This window comes from Saccostrea cucullata, unplaced genomic scaffold (assembly GCF_032062105.1).
Source record: "Saccostrea cucullata isolate Sc308-1 unplaced genomic scaffold, CSIRO_AGI_Scuc_v1 ctg7303, whole genome shotgun sequence".
In the NCBI taxonomy this organism is placed as follows: domain Eukaryota; kingdom Metazoa; phylum Mollusca; class Bivalvia; order Ostreida; family Ostreidae; genus Saccostrea; species Saccostrea cuccullata.
The window spans coordinates 1-19,751 of NW_026930776.1; the positions used below are offsets into that span (position 1 = coordinate 1).

General features: G+C 31.8%; 1 protein-coding gene across 1 annotated transcript; it reads left to right on the forward strand.

The window, feature by feature from the left end:
* The first annotated feature begins 277 nt into the window (after positions 1–277).
* Positions 278–17,918, forward strand: LOC134230074 (multiple epidermal growth factor-like domains protein 10). The gene is made up of 5 exons (XM_062711848.1): positions 278–500; positions 773–825; positions 939–1,091; positions 11,964–12,075; positions 17,441–17,918. Exons 1-5 carry the CDS (start codon positions 409–411, stop codon positions 17,853–17,855), a joined length of 825 nt encoding a protein of 274 aa, XP_062567832.1. The 5' UTR covers positions 278–408; the 3' UTR covers positions 17,856–17,918.
* The last annotated feature ends 1,833 nt before the right edge of the window (positions 17,919–19,751 follow it).

Consider the following 19,751-nt stretch of genomic DNA (forward strand, 5'->3'; position numbering starts at 1 on the left):
TACAGTAGTACAATATAAATAAGGAAAGTTGACGATACAAAAGATAAAGTCGTCTCAATTGTCAGACAGTTTAGCTGTAAGGTAATTCTGATGAATGTCAAGTCTCTTACTTAGTGATTCCTAATATTTTGATTTTCTAAATGTAACTGGCACCGATACTTTCCTTAATACAGAGTTTAGAAAGATCCACAATCCGGATATCAGAAATCCGCTATTGCCCACAATGGTGCCTGTCACAGGATACATACAAACATATATTACATTAAAATCACTTCAAGTATATGTATAATTCTGAATGTTTCTGAGCTGTATAAATTATAAAATCTATATTAGAATAATTTCCTCTTTTCTAATAGAAGGAAAATATAATCAATATTTCGATTTTTACTGAGATGTAGAAACGTTATAATGAACCATCTCCTGTCTTGCTCGATAATTCTAGTCTTGAATGTGGCAATGGTTTTAGGTGACAAAGATAAGTGTAAACCCTCAGATCAAAGGTAAGTTCTCTTACTCTAAAGATTTTTAATTTGCATTCATATCTGTGTATTTAGGAGCAATCCTCCTGTTCTTTGGAACAAGAAATAGTTACTTTAATGTTTTAAAATAGGGCTCTTTAGAAAAAAGACTAACAATGATTTTTGCATAAAATTTTAAAAAATGTTACCCAAATTCTTGTTTTCTATTTCATCATATTTATTTGCTGATAATGCATTCCTTCCTCGCATTTCACTAATAACTGTTTTTATACAAACCTTTTTACATTTTTCAGCCAGTCTGCAACTTGTTGTTCTGGTTACATAAAAATTGAAAATAGATGTACTAGTAAGTTACCAGAAATTTTCTTTCCCAACCTTTTGAAAAATAAAACATCAGCTTTAACTCCTTTTACATTTCATCCCCTCTAGCTAAATTTGCTATTACATTGATTGTTACAGAATGTGTTGGATTCTACGGAAAAAATTGTTCTGAAGAGTGTCCAGATGGATTTTATGGAGCATCATGTAGAGAAAAATGTAATTGTAAAGAAACAGAAAGGTGCGATCCGTACGCAGGATGTGTTGACATTAATGTCAAATGTACATGGAATGGTACGTAAGCAATTAACACAGTGTTCATATAAAAGGTCAGTTGAAAACAAGCTTATTAAGAGAATTTGTATCCACAGTAAGATGAAAAAAGAAGAGAATTTGTATCCACAGTAAGATGAAAAAAGAAGGTTTAATAGACATTTGGCCTTAGATTTCATTTCAAAAACGAACAGAGAAGTTATCTGAAAATTCGAACACAATTATGAATCTGTAACCTTAGTTGTTGATCATTTGACTTCAAAACCATTAAAGGTAACGTTTCAATCAACTCATATTGACTAGGAAAAAATTTAATTGCAAAAACGTACAGAAAATTATAGTTATTCACTGGAACCATTTTATACAAGCTCCTAATTATAAACTTGACCTTTTAACCAGAATTTTTTTTTTGGTTATTAGGTTATTAAGATGTTTGATATATGATTTCGTAATTAAAGTTTAAGGAAAACTAACGCTGTCATATGTAATTTTTTTTTGTATTTTTCTTTTGATTGGCTTGTGTCTTAAAAATTTTGAGATCTTTCTCAATCTTAAAACAATCTTGAATTTTGTTCAATATCCTTCTTCAACTATCTTATCACAAATACTGTGATATCAATAAATTTCGTGGGCTTTAATTTTTGTTGGTTTCGAGGTATGGAGGGACCCTCGAATTCATTACCTCCTGGAAATGTTAAACTTCTAAAACTCGAAATAAAATCCTTATAAACCATGGTTTTTCTTTCTTAAACCTCAAAAATTTGACTCCTCGAAAATATGCGATTTTACAGTTCACCTTTTGAAAAATATAAATAAATTATGCAAATTTTGCTTTACTAGAAGGGAAAGAAAAATATTAAGACATGTATGAGAATAAAAGCATTTTTGTTCTGTATTATTTTTTCTAAGCCTAAGTTATATGCCTTTCTCAAACATATACATCCTAGCGAGATCTCGGTAATAAAAAATATTCATGTCACCATACTGTTGATATTATGTTGTCTGATTTGCATGTTTGTAGCCAGTGATCCCAGAAACAGACATGAAAGCCATATTACGAGTAAAAGTCCAAGTAAGTATATTTTTTCCTTTCTAAATAATCCTAAATAATTACCGGGGGTGTATTTCTTATGTATTAAGTAATATTATAAACTCTTTTGCACACTTATAAACATTTGATGTATATTTCTATATTATTTAACTTGTTTTCATTAATATTAATTGAATGTGACAACCCTTCTAATAGTTTTCCTCCTAAATATTGGTTGAAGGATAAAATATCCCTGTAATGAAAGTTGTAATATTACATTTCCCTGATTTAAAACTCAATTTTTATATTCGTTTTTGCAAAAATACCCATGTTGGCAAAACATTAAGTAATGAGTTTCTAAATGTCGTAATATGCATGTATCAAGCAATTCAATTTCTTTTTCCGTAAAGTGATATCTCAAAACTTAAATGGATTCAAGGTGTATTTCTCATTTTTTTTCAGGTTTCTCGGGTAAATTAAGTTCATGCAACATCGTTTTTTGAATATTATTTATTTACAATGTATACAATTTATCTGTGAGAAGCATACCTTGCTTAAGAAATTGTTCGTACCAGGAGCCTAGCTCTTACGTAACGGAGTTGGAAGACATAAATACCATAAAAGATGATAGTAAAATATTACTAAATAAATAGGAAAGTTGACGATGAAAAAGTCATTTCGTAAATTAAAGTTGAACACGATTCGTAAAAGGAATGTGTCCGCCATTTTTTGTTCGGAATCTTGCTATATCTGCAGACCTCATATAAAGGACAGGACTTAGTTACTGTTCAGTGTAATCAGTAGACACCGGTGTAGACGGAGTATGCAATACAGCACTCGGTAGCGACCATAATAATCTATATCTTCGTCTAATGCAAGAAAGTAAGATACCAAAGGAACTTACAATTACAGCTGTACAAGTCAATACATTATATAAACAAACACATATACGTATATCTCGTATATGTGTTTGTTTATATAATGTATTGCCTTGTACAACTTTTACATAAAAGTACATCAGATACATCCAAGAGTATTTGGCCATTTTCATACTATTTCCTCTCAATCTACTTTACTTCATGTATATTTCAAAATACCTCTTAAAATATCAAATATCATACAAAAGATAACAAAAATTTACAATTGAGAGTTAATATGGAAAAAAGAAATATTCGAGTGTTTGTGAGAGAGATTGTACTTGGTAAGTTATGGAAGAACAGATCTTAAGAAATGTATAAGAATTCGAACATTTACACTTTTATAATTTAGCCTTTTCTCAATTATATTTCTTTGTAAATCAATAAAATACCATAATAATAAAATAATAATATAAATAATTATGTCGCCATAATGTTAAATGTACGCTAGTCAGTGAGCACAGTAGCAAAATAGAGAGAAATAATATTACGATCAGTAAAAATCAAGGTAAGTGATTGATTTGAATTTCTTTAACTTGTAAAGATGAAATTGTTGATTGTTTGTTGCTTCCCTAACCAAAAAATACTATAGTTAACTATAGTTATAACTTTGACACTTTGAAAACTTTGATTTACTACAGTGATAACTTTGACACTTTGAAAAACTTTATCGAAAACTTTGATACTTTGAAAAACTTTATCGAAAACTTTGACACTTTGAAAAAAATTATCGAAAACTTTGACACTTTGAAAAACTTTGACAAAAACTTTAACACTTTGAAAAACTTTGACAAAAACTTTGATACTTTGAAAAACTTTATCGAAAACTTTGACACTTTGAAAAACTTACGCAAAAACTTTGACACTTTGATAAACTTTGACGAAAACTTTGACACTTTGAAAAACTTTGACGAAAACTTTGACACTTTGAAAAACTTTTTTTTTGAAAAATTTGACACTTTGAAAAACTTTGGCGAAAACTTTGACACTTTGAAAACCTTTATCAAAAACTGTGACACTTTGAAAAATTTTTTTTTTTGAAAAATATGACACTTTGAAAAACTTTGACGAAAACTTTGACACTTTGAAAAACTTTATCGAAAACTTTAACACTTTGAAAAACTTTGGCAAATACTTTGACACTTTGAATAACTTTGACGAAAACTTTGACACTTTGAAAAACTTTGGCGAAAACTTTGACACTTTGAAAAACTTTGGCGAAAACTTTGACACTTTGAAAAACTTTGGCAAAAACTTTGACACTTTGAAAAAAAATTTTCGAAAACTTTGTCACTTTGAAAAAAGTTTTCGAAAACTTTGACACTTTGAAAAAAATTTATGGAAAACTTTGATACTCTGAAAAACTTTATCGAAAAACTTTAATACTTTGAAAAACTTTATCGAAAACTTTGATACTTTAAAAAACTTTATTAAAAACATTGATACTTTGAAAAACTTTATCGAAAAATTTGACACTTTGAAAATCTTTAATGAAAACTTTGACACTTTGAAAAACTTTGGCGAAAACTTTGACACTTTGAAAAACTTTATCGAAAACTTTGACACTTTGAAAAAAGTTATTGAAAACTTTGACACTTTGAAAAACTTTGACAAAAACTTTGATACTTTGAAAAACTTTGACGAAAACTTTGACACTTTGAAAAACTTTGGTGAAAACTTTGACACTTTGAAAAACTTTTTTTGAAAACTTTGACACTTTGAAAAACTTTTTTTGAAAACTTTGACACTTTGAAAAACTTTGACGAAAACTTTGACACTTTGAAAAACTTTTTTTTAAAAACTTTGACACTTTGAAAAACTTTGACAAAAACTTTGACACTTTGAAAATCTTTGGCGAAAACTTTGACACTTTGAAAAACTTTGGTGAAAACTTTGACACTTTGAATAACTTTATCAAAAACTTTGACACTTTGAAAAAATTTATCAAAAACTTTGACACTTTGAAAAAAGTTATCGAAAACTTTGGCACTTTGAAAAACTTTTTTTGAAAACTTTGACATTTTGAAAAAATTTTTTGAAAACTTTGACACTTTGAAAAACTTTGGCGAAAACTTTGACACTTTGAAAATCTTTGATGAAATCTTCGATACTTTGACAAACTTTATCGAAAACTTTGACACTTTGAAAAACTTTGACGAAAACTTTGACACTTTGAAAAACTTTGACGAAAACTTTGATACTTTGAAAAACTTTATCGAAAACTTTGACACTTCGAAAAACTTTGGTGAAAACTCTGACACTTCAGAAAACTTTGGCGAAAACTTTGACACTTTGAAAATCTTTGGCGAAAACTTTGACACTTTGAAAAACTTTGGCGAAAACTTTGACACTTTGATTTACTATAGTTAACTATAGTAAACTATAGTTAACTATAGTATTTTTGTTGTTAGGAATACAACGTTTTTACATTAATATGTATATATATTAAAACCACATAACAGCAAAAGGCTTCAAATTTAGATCTTGATACTGTGGGTTATCGAACAGTAAGGGGATTTTATCACGCCAAAGCGTATTGTTTCACAGATACGGGACCTCGGTTTTTAAGTTAGTTTAACATCTTGATCTGTCCATTGTCAAAGAAACAGTCATTATTTATGTTAAAGTCTTTTATTTGACGCTATGGCGGGAACAAAAATTGCACCCAGTACTTCCCAGTTACCAAGAGAAAGTTATTCCACTGTGCCACTGTGCTACTGCTACTACGCATGTAGTAACCTTTTACGCAAAAACTTTGACACTTTGATAAACTTTGACGAAAACTTTGACACTTTGAAAAACTTTGACGAAAACTTTGACACTTTGAAAAACTTTTTTTTTGAAAAATTTGACACTTTGAAAAACTTTGGCGAAAACTTTGACACTTTGAAAACCTTTATCAAAAACTGTGACACTTTGAAAAATTTTTTTTTTTGAAAAATATGACACTTTGAAAAACTTTGACGAAAACTTTGACACTTTGAAAAACTTTATCGAAAACTTTAACACTTTGAAAAACTTTGGCAAATACTTTGACACTTTGAATAACTTTGACGAAAACTTTGACACTTTGAAAAACTTTGGCGAAAACTTTGACACTTTGAAAAACTTTGGCGAAAACTTTGACACTTTGAAAAAATTTGGCAAAAACTTTGACACTTTGAAAAAAAATTTTCGAAAACTTTGTCACTTTGAAAAAAGTTTTCGAAAACTTTGACACTTTGAAAAAATTTATGGAAAACTTTGATACTCTGAAAAACTTTATCGAAAAACTTTAATACTTTGAAAAACTTTATCGAAAACTTTGATACTTTAAAAAACTTTATTAAAAACATTGATACTTTGAAAAACTTTATCGAAAAATTTGACACTTTGAAAATCTTTAATGAAAACTTTGACACTTTGAAAAACTTTGGCGAAAACTTTGACACTTTGAAAAACTTTATCGAAAACTTTGACACTTTGAAAAAAGTTAGCGAAAACTTTGACACTTTGAAAAACTTTGACAAAAACTTTGATACTTTGAAAAACTTTGGCGAAAACTTTGACACTTTGAAAAACTTTGGTGAAAACTTTGACACTTTGAAAAACTTTTGCGAAAACTTTGACACTTTGAAAAACTTTTTTTGAAAACTTTGACACTTTGAAAAACTTTGACGAAAACTTTGACACTTTGAAAAACTTTTTTTTAAAAACTTTGACACTTTGAAAAACTTTGACAAAAACTTTGACACTTTGAAAATCTTTGGCGAAAACTTTGACACTTTGAAAAACTTTGGTGAAAACTTTGACACTTTGAATAACTTTATCAAAAACTTTGACACTTTGAAAAAATTTATCAAAAACTTTGACACTTTGAAAAAAGTTATCGAAAACTTTGGCACTTTGAAAAACTTTTTTTGAAAACTTTGACATTTTGAAAAAATTTTTTGAAAACTTTGACACTTTGAAAAACTTTGGCGAAAACTTTGACACTTTGAAAATCTTTGATGAAATCTTCGATACTTTGACAAACTTTATCGAAAACTTTGACACTTTGAAAAACTTTGACGAAAACTTTGACACTTTGAAAAACTTTGACGAAAACTTTGATACTTTGAAAAACTTTATCGAAAACTTTGACACTTCGAAAAACTTTCGTGAAAACTCTGACACTTCGGAAAACTTTGGCGAAAACTTTGACACTTTGAAAATCTTTGGCGAAAACTTTGACACTTTGAAAAACTTTGGCGAAAACTTTGACACTTTGATTTACTATAGTTAACTATAGTAAACTATAGTTAACTATAGTATTTTTGTTGTTAGGAATACAACGTTTTTACATTAATATGTATATATATTAAAACCACATAACAGCAAAAGGCTTCAAATTTAGATCTTGATACTGTGGGTTATCGAACAGTAAGGGGATTTTATCACGCCAAAGCGTATTGTTTCACAGATACGGGACCTCGGTTTTTAAGTTAGTTTAACATCTTGATCTGTCCATTGTCAAAGAAACAGTCATTATTTATGTTAAAGTCTTTTATTTGACGCTATGGCGGGAACAAAAATTGCACCCAGTACTTCCCAGTTACCAAGAGAAAGTTATTCCACTGTGCTACTGCTACTACGCATGTAGTAACCTTTTATGGTTGAATGTACAATATTGTGCGGCATTTTATGGCATATGTCAAATGTGCCGAAAAATTATTCATATAGTATATAAAATTAACATTTGCTTGACTTATTTTTGTTAGGCGGAAGCCGCCTTTTACTTTTGCATGCTTTGTTGACCTTTCGACCTCTCAAGATGTTTGCCCCGCTTCATGGTACTCCAAACGGATGTATCTGAAACTAAGGGCATACAACCCGCTTAATCATATTTGACCCCTTCCCAATCTTTATCGTTATTATCAAATCAAAAAGCGTGTGTTATGGCGAATTTATTTTGATTAATGTAAAAAAGTCCAATAAAAATAATAGCCTAATAATAGAACGAATAGTTACTTTGTTACTGCTGATACGTTTCACGTTTGAGAGAAGAACGAACGACAACTCTGTATGTCTCAAACATAAACAAATCGGGTTCAACATTTGATTAGCACGGGGTACTGAAGCGATCTTTAGAAATACTACAAGGGACAAAATAGTTCAAGTAGGTAATTATGTTTAAGAACTAATGACAGGTACATAGCTACTGAGGAACTTATCTTTTCAATAATCTTGTATGAAATAGAAGAAAAGAGGTATGTAACTCCTTTTATCAATTGTGTACTACATTCGCGTAATAATCTAACATATAGACGATTCAGCGTGAAATTATTGTCAACAAACCCACGTGGAGCACAAATGATTTACAATGATTGACTGGAAGTGACAGGCCTTCTCTTCAAAATAAATAAGGTAACTCACGCTGTGTGATTAGTCTATCTTTTATTGTCACCCTTATCTTTGATTGTTTTAACCTGAAAATGTCGCCTCCCTATGCAGGCATGCTTTAGACATGTTAGATATCGTAATATGATAGCTGTTATGGTCGGGTCTTATCGAACGAACTGGTACTCTAATTACCATGATTACATGCCTGGGAGAAATTATTTGAGGAATTATCATGCCGAGTTTGTGTATACATTTATCATGTTTATATAATGTTAATACATGTATGTTGAAGGATGGGCCAAAACTGTAAAATCTGGACAGAAATTAAAACGCAAGCATAAGAACTACATTGTGTTTTGTATAGATGTGTCCCTGCTACGGAGGCAGCTAACAGAAAGGGGATATAATTAAGATTGCATTGTGGATTTGCCCTGTGCCACCTCTAAATGGCAGAAGAAAACTCAACTCAGCACAACCAGAAACACTTTTCTGAAGGTGAGTACATCAATTTATTATATTTCTAGATAAGTGGAAAAAAATTTCATGACATGATACATATTTTTTATAGCATAACAAATCATATTGTTATGATGGCAAAACTGAATCGAATACTATTTTTGAAAGTATATTTTGACTTTTCTAATTTTTGTTGACTTATTTTCTTTTCATTTTTTTTTAAATACATGCAAATACATGATTACTTATAATAGTAGGCTTTTGAAAGAGAAAACAAATACAAAAAATATTAGAGAAGTCAAATCAGTCAATATTTATCATGTTTAATAATCATTGTGTTTTGTATAGATGTGTCGCTGCTACGGAGGCAGCTAACAGAAAGGGGATATAATTAAGATTGCATTGTGGATTTGCCCTGTGCCACCTCTAAATGGCAGAAGAAAACTCAACTCAGCACAACCAGAAACACTTTTCTGAAGGTGAGTACATCAATTTATTATATTTCTAGATAAGTGGAAAAAAATTTCATGACATGATACATATTTTTTATAGCATAACAAATCATCTTGTTATGATGGCAAAACTGAATCGAATACTATTTTTGAAAGTATATTTTGACTTTTCTAATTTTTGTTGACTTATTTTCTTTTCATTTTTTTTTTAAATACATGCAAATACATGATTACTTATAATAGTAGGCTTTTGAAAGAGAAAACAAATACAAAAAAATATTAGAGAAGTCAAATCAGTCAATATTTATCATGTTTAATAATCGCTTACTCGATATCTGACTTTTTCATTACATGTACAGATAATTATGAATTCCATTGGAAATAATTTTTGGTACTAAAATTAGTTATCAAATAAAACACAAATGCACAATACACCCAAAATTACAAAAGGTTGTTTTAATTGGATCTATTTGAAAAACTGCTGTGTACACATGTAGGTTATATAACTAGCGAAAGAGAGGGGACAGATGTTGTTGGTCAGGATCGCTAGTCTTATATTATTTCATTTGTTGGTTGTTTCCAGTATATTTACACTAAACTAAATACTACACAAGTTCACTTTCCGCAGTTTTGAATCTTTTGTTATTTCTATATACCCACTTCACTCTTGAAGTTGGTATAGTGGCATTAATTTCTTTGCATGTCAGATTTCACTGAATGAATGAATGTAGATCAAGGCGATAACGGGTGTTTTACAGCTAGGTGTAGATGAAGACATGCTAATTACCATTTGCATGTTTTAGTTATAATTGATAAGTTTCTGATAAAAATGTGTACCTTGTAAAAAGAAATAATATACATCCAGTAAACGAGTAACTTTTTTTTAGTATTCGATACTTGGACCTTGGATCGCGTACCCGGTAAAGTTGACTTCCCTAGAAAATATATTAAAATAACCGGTATATCATAAAAGGTTATTTGAAGTCCTTGATTTCATTTATTGAAAGTCAGATACATAATGTGAAATAATTTTTGTTAAATAAACATTGTGAGATATTCTTAATTTTTTTTTTCAATTATACACTTTGTAGAAAATTCTGCCAAGAGACAGTTGTGAAGGAAATCGTGTAGATAATCTCCAGAAAAGAAATCACCACTGATATTGGGATCTATGTACCAATATTTTAATACAATCATCAAAGACAAATTTACCACAGGAATAAAAATAAAACTGTCTGGCATTCAAGGGCCTGCCATGGTAGAAGCTCTCCTGAAAAAATATTCCATTTATTGTGGACATCATGACTGTTGACACAGGGTTCACCCGTCATCAGCATTAAAGACTTGTGTGATTTGTTCTACCTGGGCCATACATGTATTGAATGAAAACAATTCATAGAACCACAAGCACATTGTAAATCTATGTAAGGTCTTCTGTGTATGTTGTATTCCTTATATAATTTGCTGTTTTATAACAAGACTTTGTTTCATTGGTACTAAAACTTAATACATGTACACATACAAAACCCAAAAGCAGTTGTGATATTTATTGTTTTTTATTACTCATTAGTTCTCATTTTTGTGTGAAATTTTATAATTTTCCATTTCTTGTTCCCCAAAACCATATCTTACAAATTTTATGTATTGCAACTTGCATTTCAATTTTAACTGGTTATACTTGACAAAAAACAAGAGGTACTGTGAGCAATAAACTGACTAAATGATACCCCCGCCTCCCATATGATTATAATGGAAAAGTCCATGTTTTGCTGTGGCCGGGAAACCCAAAATATTTGTCAGATCAAAAAGTAAAAGAGGAGGTGCACAATGGCAATATGTAATAAAGATTCTGTGAAGGTTTCATTAAATTTCACTCAGTGGTATAAGAGGAATTGTGGATAAAATATGAGTACCCCAAAGCGTAACAGACGGACGAACAGACAGCTAGACGTTCGTACGGACGGACATACCGATTACAGTATACCCTCCCACTTTTCAAGCGGGGGTATAATAAATGTTAAAATGTTCATATTGCTATTGACGTGACTTATTCTCATGTATCCGCATCAAAACCGAGACATATTGTTTATTCTTGTTCCTTGGTTTCAATACTACAATCCATCAAAATATTTATCACCCCCCCCCCCTTTAAAAAAGATTATGCTTCAAATATGTGTCATTAAAGTTTTGCACATGAGAACCTGCAAACATGCTTCCGCCTATCAGTACTCTCAGTACTTTGATTGATTTAGCTTATTGAATTGTTTATCTTAATTCTTTCACGGAGTTGATGATCTGAAATTGCCGAGAAAGCAATGACTTGTAATGAAAGAATTCATAAGAATAATATAGAAATTTTCTTCATTTTTGAAAGCTAATACTCAGTTCATGTATATATCTTTTTTTTGTAAACCAAGTTATCAGTGACAAAAACATGAGAATGTTGTTCTAAAATAGATAAAAGGCAGACTGTTACACATTTTAAAAGGCTTTAAAACGGAAGTAACTGGATAAGTAATATTTGAAATAAAAATCATTGCAAAAATACTTTTTATAGAAACAAAATGTGAAAATCAATTGTATCTATCAGCGTTGAATATCAATTTTTTTGATCCAAGATACATGTAACTTATTATCGTTTATGTCGTTAAAATTAGTCTTTATTTTTCATTCATAGGTGAAAGAAGAAATATTACACAAGAATGTAAATTTGTTTTTCATGCAGTTATTGGGATCATTGCCTTTCAGCTCTTAATACTGATCTTCGTTTTACTTCTTTTTATATACAGGTAAGTCCACAGGTATATTTCACATCATTTAATGTTTCATGCATTTATTTAAGCCAAATAAAGATCAATTTTTATGACGGTAATTTTTTGTTTCAAATGAAATAAATGATTGAACTTAAACAATATTTTACTATGTATAAACATAATAGGATTGGGCATCAGGCTATGTCAGTATATAAGTGAAAATAATATAAATGAAATAAATAGAGGAAAAATGGAGCTTTGATTCAATCTCAATCTTGCTTTCATTTTTAGCTCACCTGAGCCGAAGGCTCAAGTGAGCTTTTCTGATCAAAATTTGTCCGTTGTCTGTCGTCGTTGTAGTCGTTGTCGTTGTAGTCGTTGTTGTCGTCGTTGTCGTCCTTAACTTTTCACACATTTTCATCTTCTTCTCAGGAACCCCTGGGCCAATTTCAACCAAACTTGGCACAAAGTATCCTTGGGTGAAGGGGATTCAAGTTTGTTCAAATGAAGGGCCACGCCCTTTTCCAAGGGGAGATAATCATGAATTTGTTAAAAATTAATGGCATTTTAAAAAAATCTTCTTCTCCAGAACCGCTGGGCCAGGAAAGATGAAACTCATGTGGAAGCATCCTCAGGTAGTGTAGATTCAATTTGTTCAAATCATGACCCCCGGGGCAAGGGTGGGGCCAAAATGGCTGACCCAAGTTTTACATAGGAATATATAGGAAAAATCTTTAAAAATCTTCTTCTCCAGAACCACTGGGCCAGGAAAGATGAAACTCATGTGGAATCATCCTCAGGTAGTGCAGATTCAAGTTTGTTCAAATCATGACCCCCGGGGCAAAGGTGGGGCCAAAATCGCCGACCCAAGTTTTACATAGGAATATATAGGAAAAAACTTTAAAAATCTTCTTCTCCAGAACCACTGGGCCAGGAAAGATGAAACTCATGTGGAATCATCCTCAGGTAGTGCAGATTCAAGTTTGTTCAAATCATGACCCCCGGGGCAAGGGTGGGGCCAAAATGGCCGACCCAAGTTTTACATAGGAATATATAGGAAAAATCTTTATAAAATCTTCTTCTCCAGAACCACTGGGCCAGGAAAGATGAAACTCATGTGGAATCATCCTCAGGTAGTGCAAATTCAAGTTTGTTCAAATCATGACTCCCGGGGCAAGGGTGGGGCCAAAATGGCTGACCCAAGTTTTACATAGGAATATATAGGAAAAATCTTTAAAAATTTTCTTCTCAAGAACCACTGGGCCAGGAAAGATGAAACTCATGTGGAATCATCCTCAGGTAGTGCAGATTCAAGTTTTTTCAAATCATGACCCCCGGGGCTAGGGTGGGGCCAAAATGGCTGACCCATGTTTTACATAGGGATATATAGGGAAACCTTTTAAAATCTTCTTTTCAAGTACTTCAAAGCTATGATTAGTGATATTTATATGGAATCATCCTCAGGTAGTGTAGATTCTAGTTTGTTCAAATGATGAATGCCTGGAGGGGGGGGGGGAGTAAATTCTAGCCCGATGTGCTCAGGTGAGCGCTGTGGCCCCTGGGCCTCTTGTTTAGCTGACCTGAGCCAAAGGCACAAGTGAGCTTTTCTGATCACAATTTGTCCGTTGTCTGTCGTTGTTGTCGACGTCGTTGTTGTTGTTGTAAACTTTTCACATTTTCATCTTCTTCTCAAGAACCACTGGGCCAATTTCAAGCAAACTTACCATAAAGTATCCTTAGGTGAAGATGATTCATGTTTGTTCAAATGAAGGGCCACGCCCTTTTCCAAGGGGAGATAACTATAAATTAGAGAAAAATTAATGACATTTTTAAAAAATCTTCTCAAGAACCACTGGGCTAAGAAAGATGAAACTCATGTGGAATCATCCTCAGGTAGTGTAGATTCAAGTTTGTTCAAATCATGACCCCTGGGGATAGGATGGGGCCAAAATGGCCGATCAAAGTTTTACATAGGAATATATAGGAAAAATCTTTAAAAATCTTCTTCTCAAGAACCACAGGGCCAGGAAAGATAAAACTCATGTGAAATCATCCTCAGGTAGTGTAGATTCAAGTTTGTTCAAATCATGACCCCAGGGGTAGGATGGGGCCAAAATAGATGATCAAAGTTTTACATAGGAATGTATAGGAAAAATCTTTAAAAATCTTCTTCTCAAGAACCACTGGGCCAGGAAAGATAAAACTCATGTGGAATCATCCTCAGGTAGTGTAGATTCAAGTTTGTTCAAATCATGACCCCAGGGGGTAGGGTGGGGCCTAAATGGCCGATCAAAGTTTTACATAGGAATATATAGGAAATATCTTCTTCTCAAGAACCACTGGGCCAGGAAAGATGAATCTCATGTGGAATCATCCCCAGGTAGTGTAGATTCAAGTTTGTTCAAATCATGACCCCCGGAGGTAGGGTGGGGCCAAATGGCCGATCAAAGTTTTACATAGGAATATATAGGGAAACCTTTTAAAATCTTCTTTTCAAGTACTTCAAAGCCATGCTTAGTAATATTTATAGGGAATCATCCTCAGGTAGTGTAGATTCTAGTTTGCTCAAATCATGACCCCCTGGGGGGTTAAAATTCAAGCCCCCCCCCCCTCAGTAAACTTTTGGTTCTGCTTTTTCCTAGCCAATTGCTCAGGTGAGCGATGTGGCCCCTGGGCCTCTTGTTTATGTATAGAAATTGATATATAGCATAATGCAAAATAAAATCATTGGTTGTCACCTTTTACAAATTAAGGTCATGTAACATTGGTGTAAGAATAAATAATCAAAATTTCTGATAGCTGTATACTTAAATAATAACAGAAAATGTTTTGGGGCTTATCTTTATACATGTATAAAAATTCTTTAAAACATAGATTAGTTTTCCAGATTTTCCAATAAAATCTTCTAATTTTATCTTATTACAGTATCGAATTTTTTAAAAAATTTATTTATATTTTTTCCTTTAACATTTTTCTAAAAGCCATAAGATTCAAGCTACATTCACATCTCTCTTGTGCATTTCTAACAGTCGAAACATAGTATTTTGCTAGCAATAAACAAATTCAAAGGTGTGATATTTAAGCAATGAATAAATATTTTGGGATGTCTTCGGTCCTATAACACCCCTGGCCGTGCCGACAAATTGAATACCGCGCGTTAGCGCAGTATGATACTAGTAATTTGTCGTCACGGCATAATTGTTTATTTCGGTAATCTTTAATGTGAATTTAGCGTTCTTCAAAACTGGTGTGCTTTATAGACATAAGAGCCTTTTGTGACGTTCTGACGTTGCAAAGTTAAATAACACAAACGAACATTGCGAGGAAAAAAGTGACAAATTAATTTTAATTAAATGTTCATTTGTTGTATTTTAACGTTAATTGAACAGGGTTAAAAAATTTTTATTAAATTATGTCAAAACAATCTATATATAGGTGTTCCTAAAGTATTGAAAATGCATATAGTTCCTAATGTGTATTTTAACGCGAGGTGACAAGGTTTCACGTGTGTTATTTAAAAATTAGATTGTGTCAAACAATGTACATTTTGGTGTTCATAAAGAATTGAAAATTCACATAGTTCCTACTGTGTATTCTAACGCGCGGTGACAAGGTTTCGCGTGTGTTACAGAGATTTGAACGTCATGGATTTCTAATGGATTTCATAAAGAAAATTATATTGAATGTAAATATAGAGATTTGAACGTTGTGGATTTCTAATGGATTTCATAAAGAAAAATTACACTGATTGTAAATATAAGTATTTGTGCAAATGCCAAATACCCCGAGTTATACATTTTGACATGGAATATATATCTTGGATAAAATATAAATTCAAGCTGTTCCACCAATTCAAAAATTCATTCCAGAATGCTTAAGTCGGCACGGCATAATTGTTTATTTCGGTAATCTTTAATGTGAATTTAGCGCCCTTCAAAACTGGTGTGCTTTATAGACGTAACAGCCGTTTATGACGTTTGTGATGTCGCAAATTTAAATTACGCAAACGAACATTGCGAGGAAAAAAGTGACAAAGAACTTTATTTTAAACACACGTTTGTTGTATTTTTACGTTAATTGAACAGGGTTAAAAAATTTTTATTAAATTATGTCAAAACAATCTATATATAGGTGTTCCTAAAGTATTGAAAATGCATATAGTTCCTAATGTGTATTTTAACGCGAGGTGACAAGGTTTCACGTGTGTTATTTAAAAATTAGATTGTGTCAAACAATGTACATTTTGGTGTTCATAAAGAATTGAAAATTCACATAGTTCCTACTGTGTATTCTAACGCGCGGTGACAAGGTTTCGCGTGTGTTACAGAGATTTGAACGTCATGGATTTCTAATGGATTTCATAAAGAAAATTAAACCGAATGTAAATATTGAGATTTGAAAGTTGTGGATTTCTAATGGATTTCATAAAGAAAAATTACACTGATTGTAAATATAAGTATTTGTGCAAATGCCAAATACCCCGAGTATTACATTTTGACATGGAATATATATCTTGGATAAAATATAAATTCAAGCTGTTCCACCAATTCAAAAATTCATTCCAGAATGCTTAAGTACTTTCACAAAGATGAAAACTATGTTCTATCGTGTAAAAAAAAAAACCCCAACCCGTCTTTTTGTACTATTCACTTTAAGATCAGTAACGTTGTAGTTTGTTTTTATGAAGATTATAGTTGCATTAAGAAACATAATTTTTAGCAGATTTTTACAGAAAAATAATATTTTCAAAATAAAAACTAACATAGATTTGAAGGAGGGATTCTCCTTACAATTATTTATTAATTGCCTACTGGTGAAACTATTGTTTTCTTCCTTGTCTGTATGTTCGTTCAGCTGTTCATCTGTCAGTCCGTCTGGTCCCTCCGTTTGATTATCAGTCTGTCCTACTCGATTTTAATACTTTTTCTAAATTATTAAAGATATTGAGCTAATTTTTGATAAATCAGTTATATTGTTGAATTACAGATCAATTTTGCATTTCGTTCTGCTTCAATTATTTTTTTACTGAGTCACGACATTTTTGATTGTCAAAGATTTTCTGTATTTTGTTCTACATGCTCGCAGATATTGGGCTGGTTTGGTGCATAACTTTACCTTATTGGCTTATAGATCGAGTGTGCATTTTACTCTGTTTCAAAGATCTCGAACTTACTTGACCATTTCTAATTTAAGTTGTACAAATAAAAGAAGAAATGATAAATCTATTTTAAATACCTTACATTTACAAGTTATATAGCCAAGTAAACCTTGAATATTTCATTTTGTAAGAAACCAGACAAGAATCATTCCTTAAGTTAATGGAGCAAGGGATAAATGAACGTGTAAACTAAGTATATAGAATAACATGTATTTAATTCAAATAATGAAATTTCCTTTCTAGACATCGAAGACAAGGAAAGTATGAGGTCCATAATATCATGGCCAAGTCGGCAGATTCAACCAATAAGATACAGGAACTGCAACTGATTCGCTATGAAGAATTTGAGGACAATGTCAATTATATTCCAAAAAGTATAAAAGAGATAACATATCATAAGGTACATCATAACCAAGCTACTAATGGCTACAGCCGGGTGTATTTTCCTAAATTCAAAACCGTGGACACTCCAGCCGACCAGTACAGCAGAACTGTTATCAATAAACAACATACTTATGAACAGAGAAGTAATATTGCGTGTTCCCCAGGACAGGAAAAAGTCCATATGAGGAGAGAGGTACGACTCTCATCCATAGATCAAAATAATTTAAGAGGACCAAGACCTTATAGTTTTGCAAGAATGACTTGGAATCTCTGATGATTGGTTTTTTACCATGAATTCTTCATGAATATATAGCAAGGACAGAATTTATACTTTGAATAGAAACGTGCTCTTCTATTTTATTAATATTCTTAATTTATGAAAATTATAAGGAAAATTTTGACATAAAAATAGTACATTAATATCAGGTATTTTGTAAGGATGCAAATGATGATAATCTTTCTGGGTTTTTTTTAATTAAAAAAATGAATAAATAACTTAAAACATCATTTAGCTGAAATTTCCTAAAAAATATATTTAATTGGAGATATATGGAATCATAGGAGCTGAAAACTTATCGAAATTATGCAAATTACAGATAATTAGAAAATAAAGGTAGAGTTAAAACTACGTTGCTTCTACTCAAATTTGAAAATGAATTTTGCAGAGTTTAAAATATATTTTAAAAAATACTTTTTTCTGTTTTTAAGCATTTGAAGCGCCTTCTCTATAGCTACAGTACATGCTTATGTCAGGGTACTTATTTTTAATTTGACTGAACCACTTTTGTCTATTAAACTTAATAAATGTCAATGTGCACTAAATTTCATAATTTGTAATTAAATCAAGTATTCTAAAATGACATTGCAGATATTGCTCCAAACTAGAGTAATTGAGAATGTTAATTGTATCTAATTTCCCAGGTTGTGTAAGCAAACACGATTTTCATAGATCAGTACTTCATTGTCTTTTAAGATTCTTTTCTTATGCTTCTTCGCTGACGTGGGTTTGATACTTGCGAACATCATTTCTCGTACTAACAACCAAAAAGCAACAACAATTATTAGAATAATAATTGTATTTATGTATTTAATGCGATAATTTTTTAGGAGGTTTCCAGTAACATTTAGGTTTGTAAATTGTGAAAATTCTCAGATCCACGCCTTGTCAGATGATTTAATTGTAATAGAAGGTGTAAGGTCACGTGGTTAGCTCAGCGAGTCATTCACACTCGCGCGCTCACCACCGCTAACATGAGGCACGTCTATTTTGAAGAAATAATAACTTTTCGTGATCATTAGAGTCAACCAGGAGACGTGCTTTCTTATTCCATCGTTTTGTTGATTTTTGTCACAATTTGTGCTGTTTTTTGAGATTACGAGATTACGTATTTTTTGTTTACTTAACCGATGGTGTTGCCAACGGGCACTGGAAGTTAATGTAAATATATAGTATGTTCATGTATAAATTAAGAAGGGCAGGACACTCTTTTTGAGGCAAATTCGGGTTTGGGGTATTGTGGGCCTTTCTCAGAAGACTTGACGCGATAAATCATTCACATATAACTTACTATCAATATATGTACCGTTTCGTTCCGCTCCAATGCCGTTCCTTCGAAGAAAAAGATGTTTTTATACCTCCAAGTGGCTAAGAATTTCGCTATGCTGCCTTACTTCCGCTTTATCCGCACTGAATAAAAAGGTAAGTTTTGATTGGCGAATGATTACATATTTTAATGTGCCGCTTCATATCTATCAGTCTGCCACCTAGTGACGGGAAAAAAATATTAAATTTTATTTTATTATTAACCAATCAAACCTTACCTTTATATTCAGTGCGGATAAAGCGGAAGTAAAGCAGCATATGGAAATTCTCAGCCACTTGGAGGTATAAAAACATCTTTTTCTTCGAAGGAACGGCATTGGAGCGGAACATATATTGATAGTAAGTTATATGTGAACAATTTATCGCGTCAAGTCTTCTGAGAAACGCCCACAATACCCCAAACCCGAATTTGCCTCAGAAAGAGTGTCCTACCCTTCTTTTTTTATACATGCACATACTATATATTTACATTAACCTCTGTGCTGCACCCCCCTTGCACGACCAGCCTATGCGATGTATAAGGAATGCAGATAATTCAGCCGTCTTAATTATAAGGTCAGTATAGTA

Bases quoted from the DNA above. Each gene is read 5' to 3' on its own strand.
- LOC134230074 (XM_062711848.1), top strand. From the start codon at position 409: ATGAACCATCTCCTGTCTTGCTCGATAATTCTAGTCTTGAATGTGGCA. The intron at 501-772 runs GTAAGTTCTCTT...TACATTTTTCAG, and splicing joins TGTAAACCCTCAGATCAAAG to CCAGTCTGCAACTTGTTGTT. The intron at 12,076-17,440 runs GTAAGTCCACAG...TTTCCTTTCTAG, and splicing joins TTACTTCTTTTTATATACAG to ACATCGAAGACAAGGAAAGT.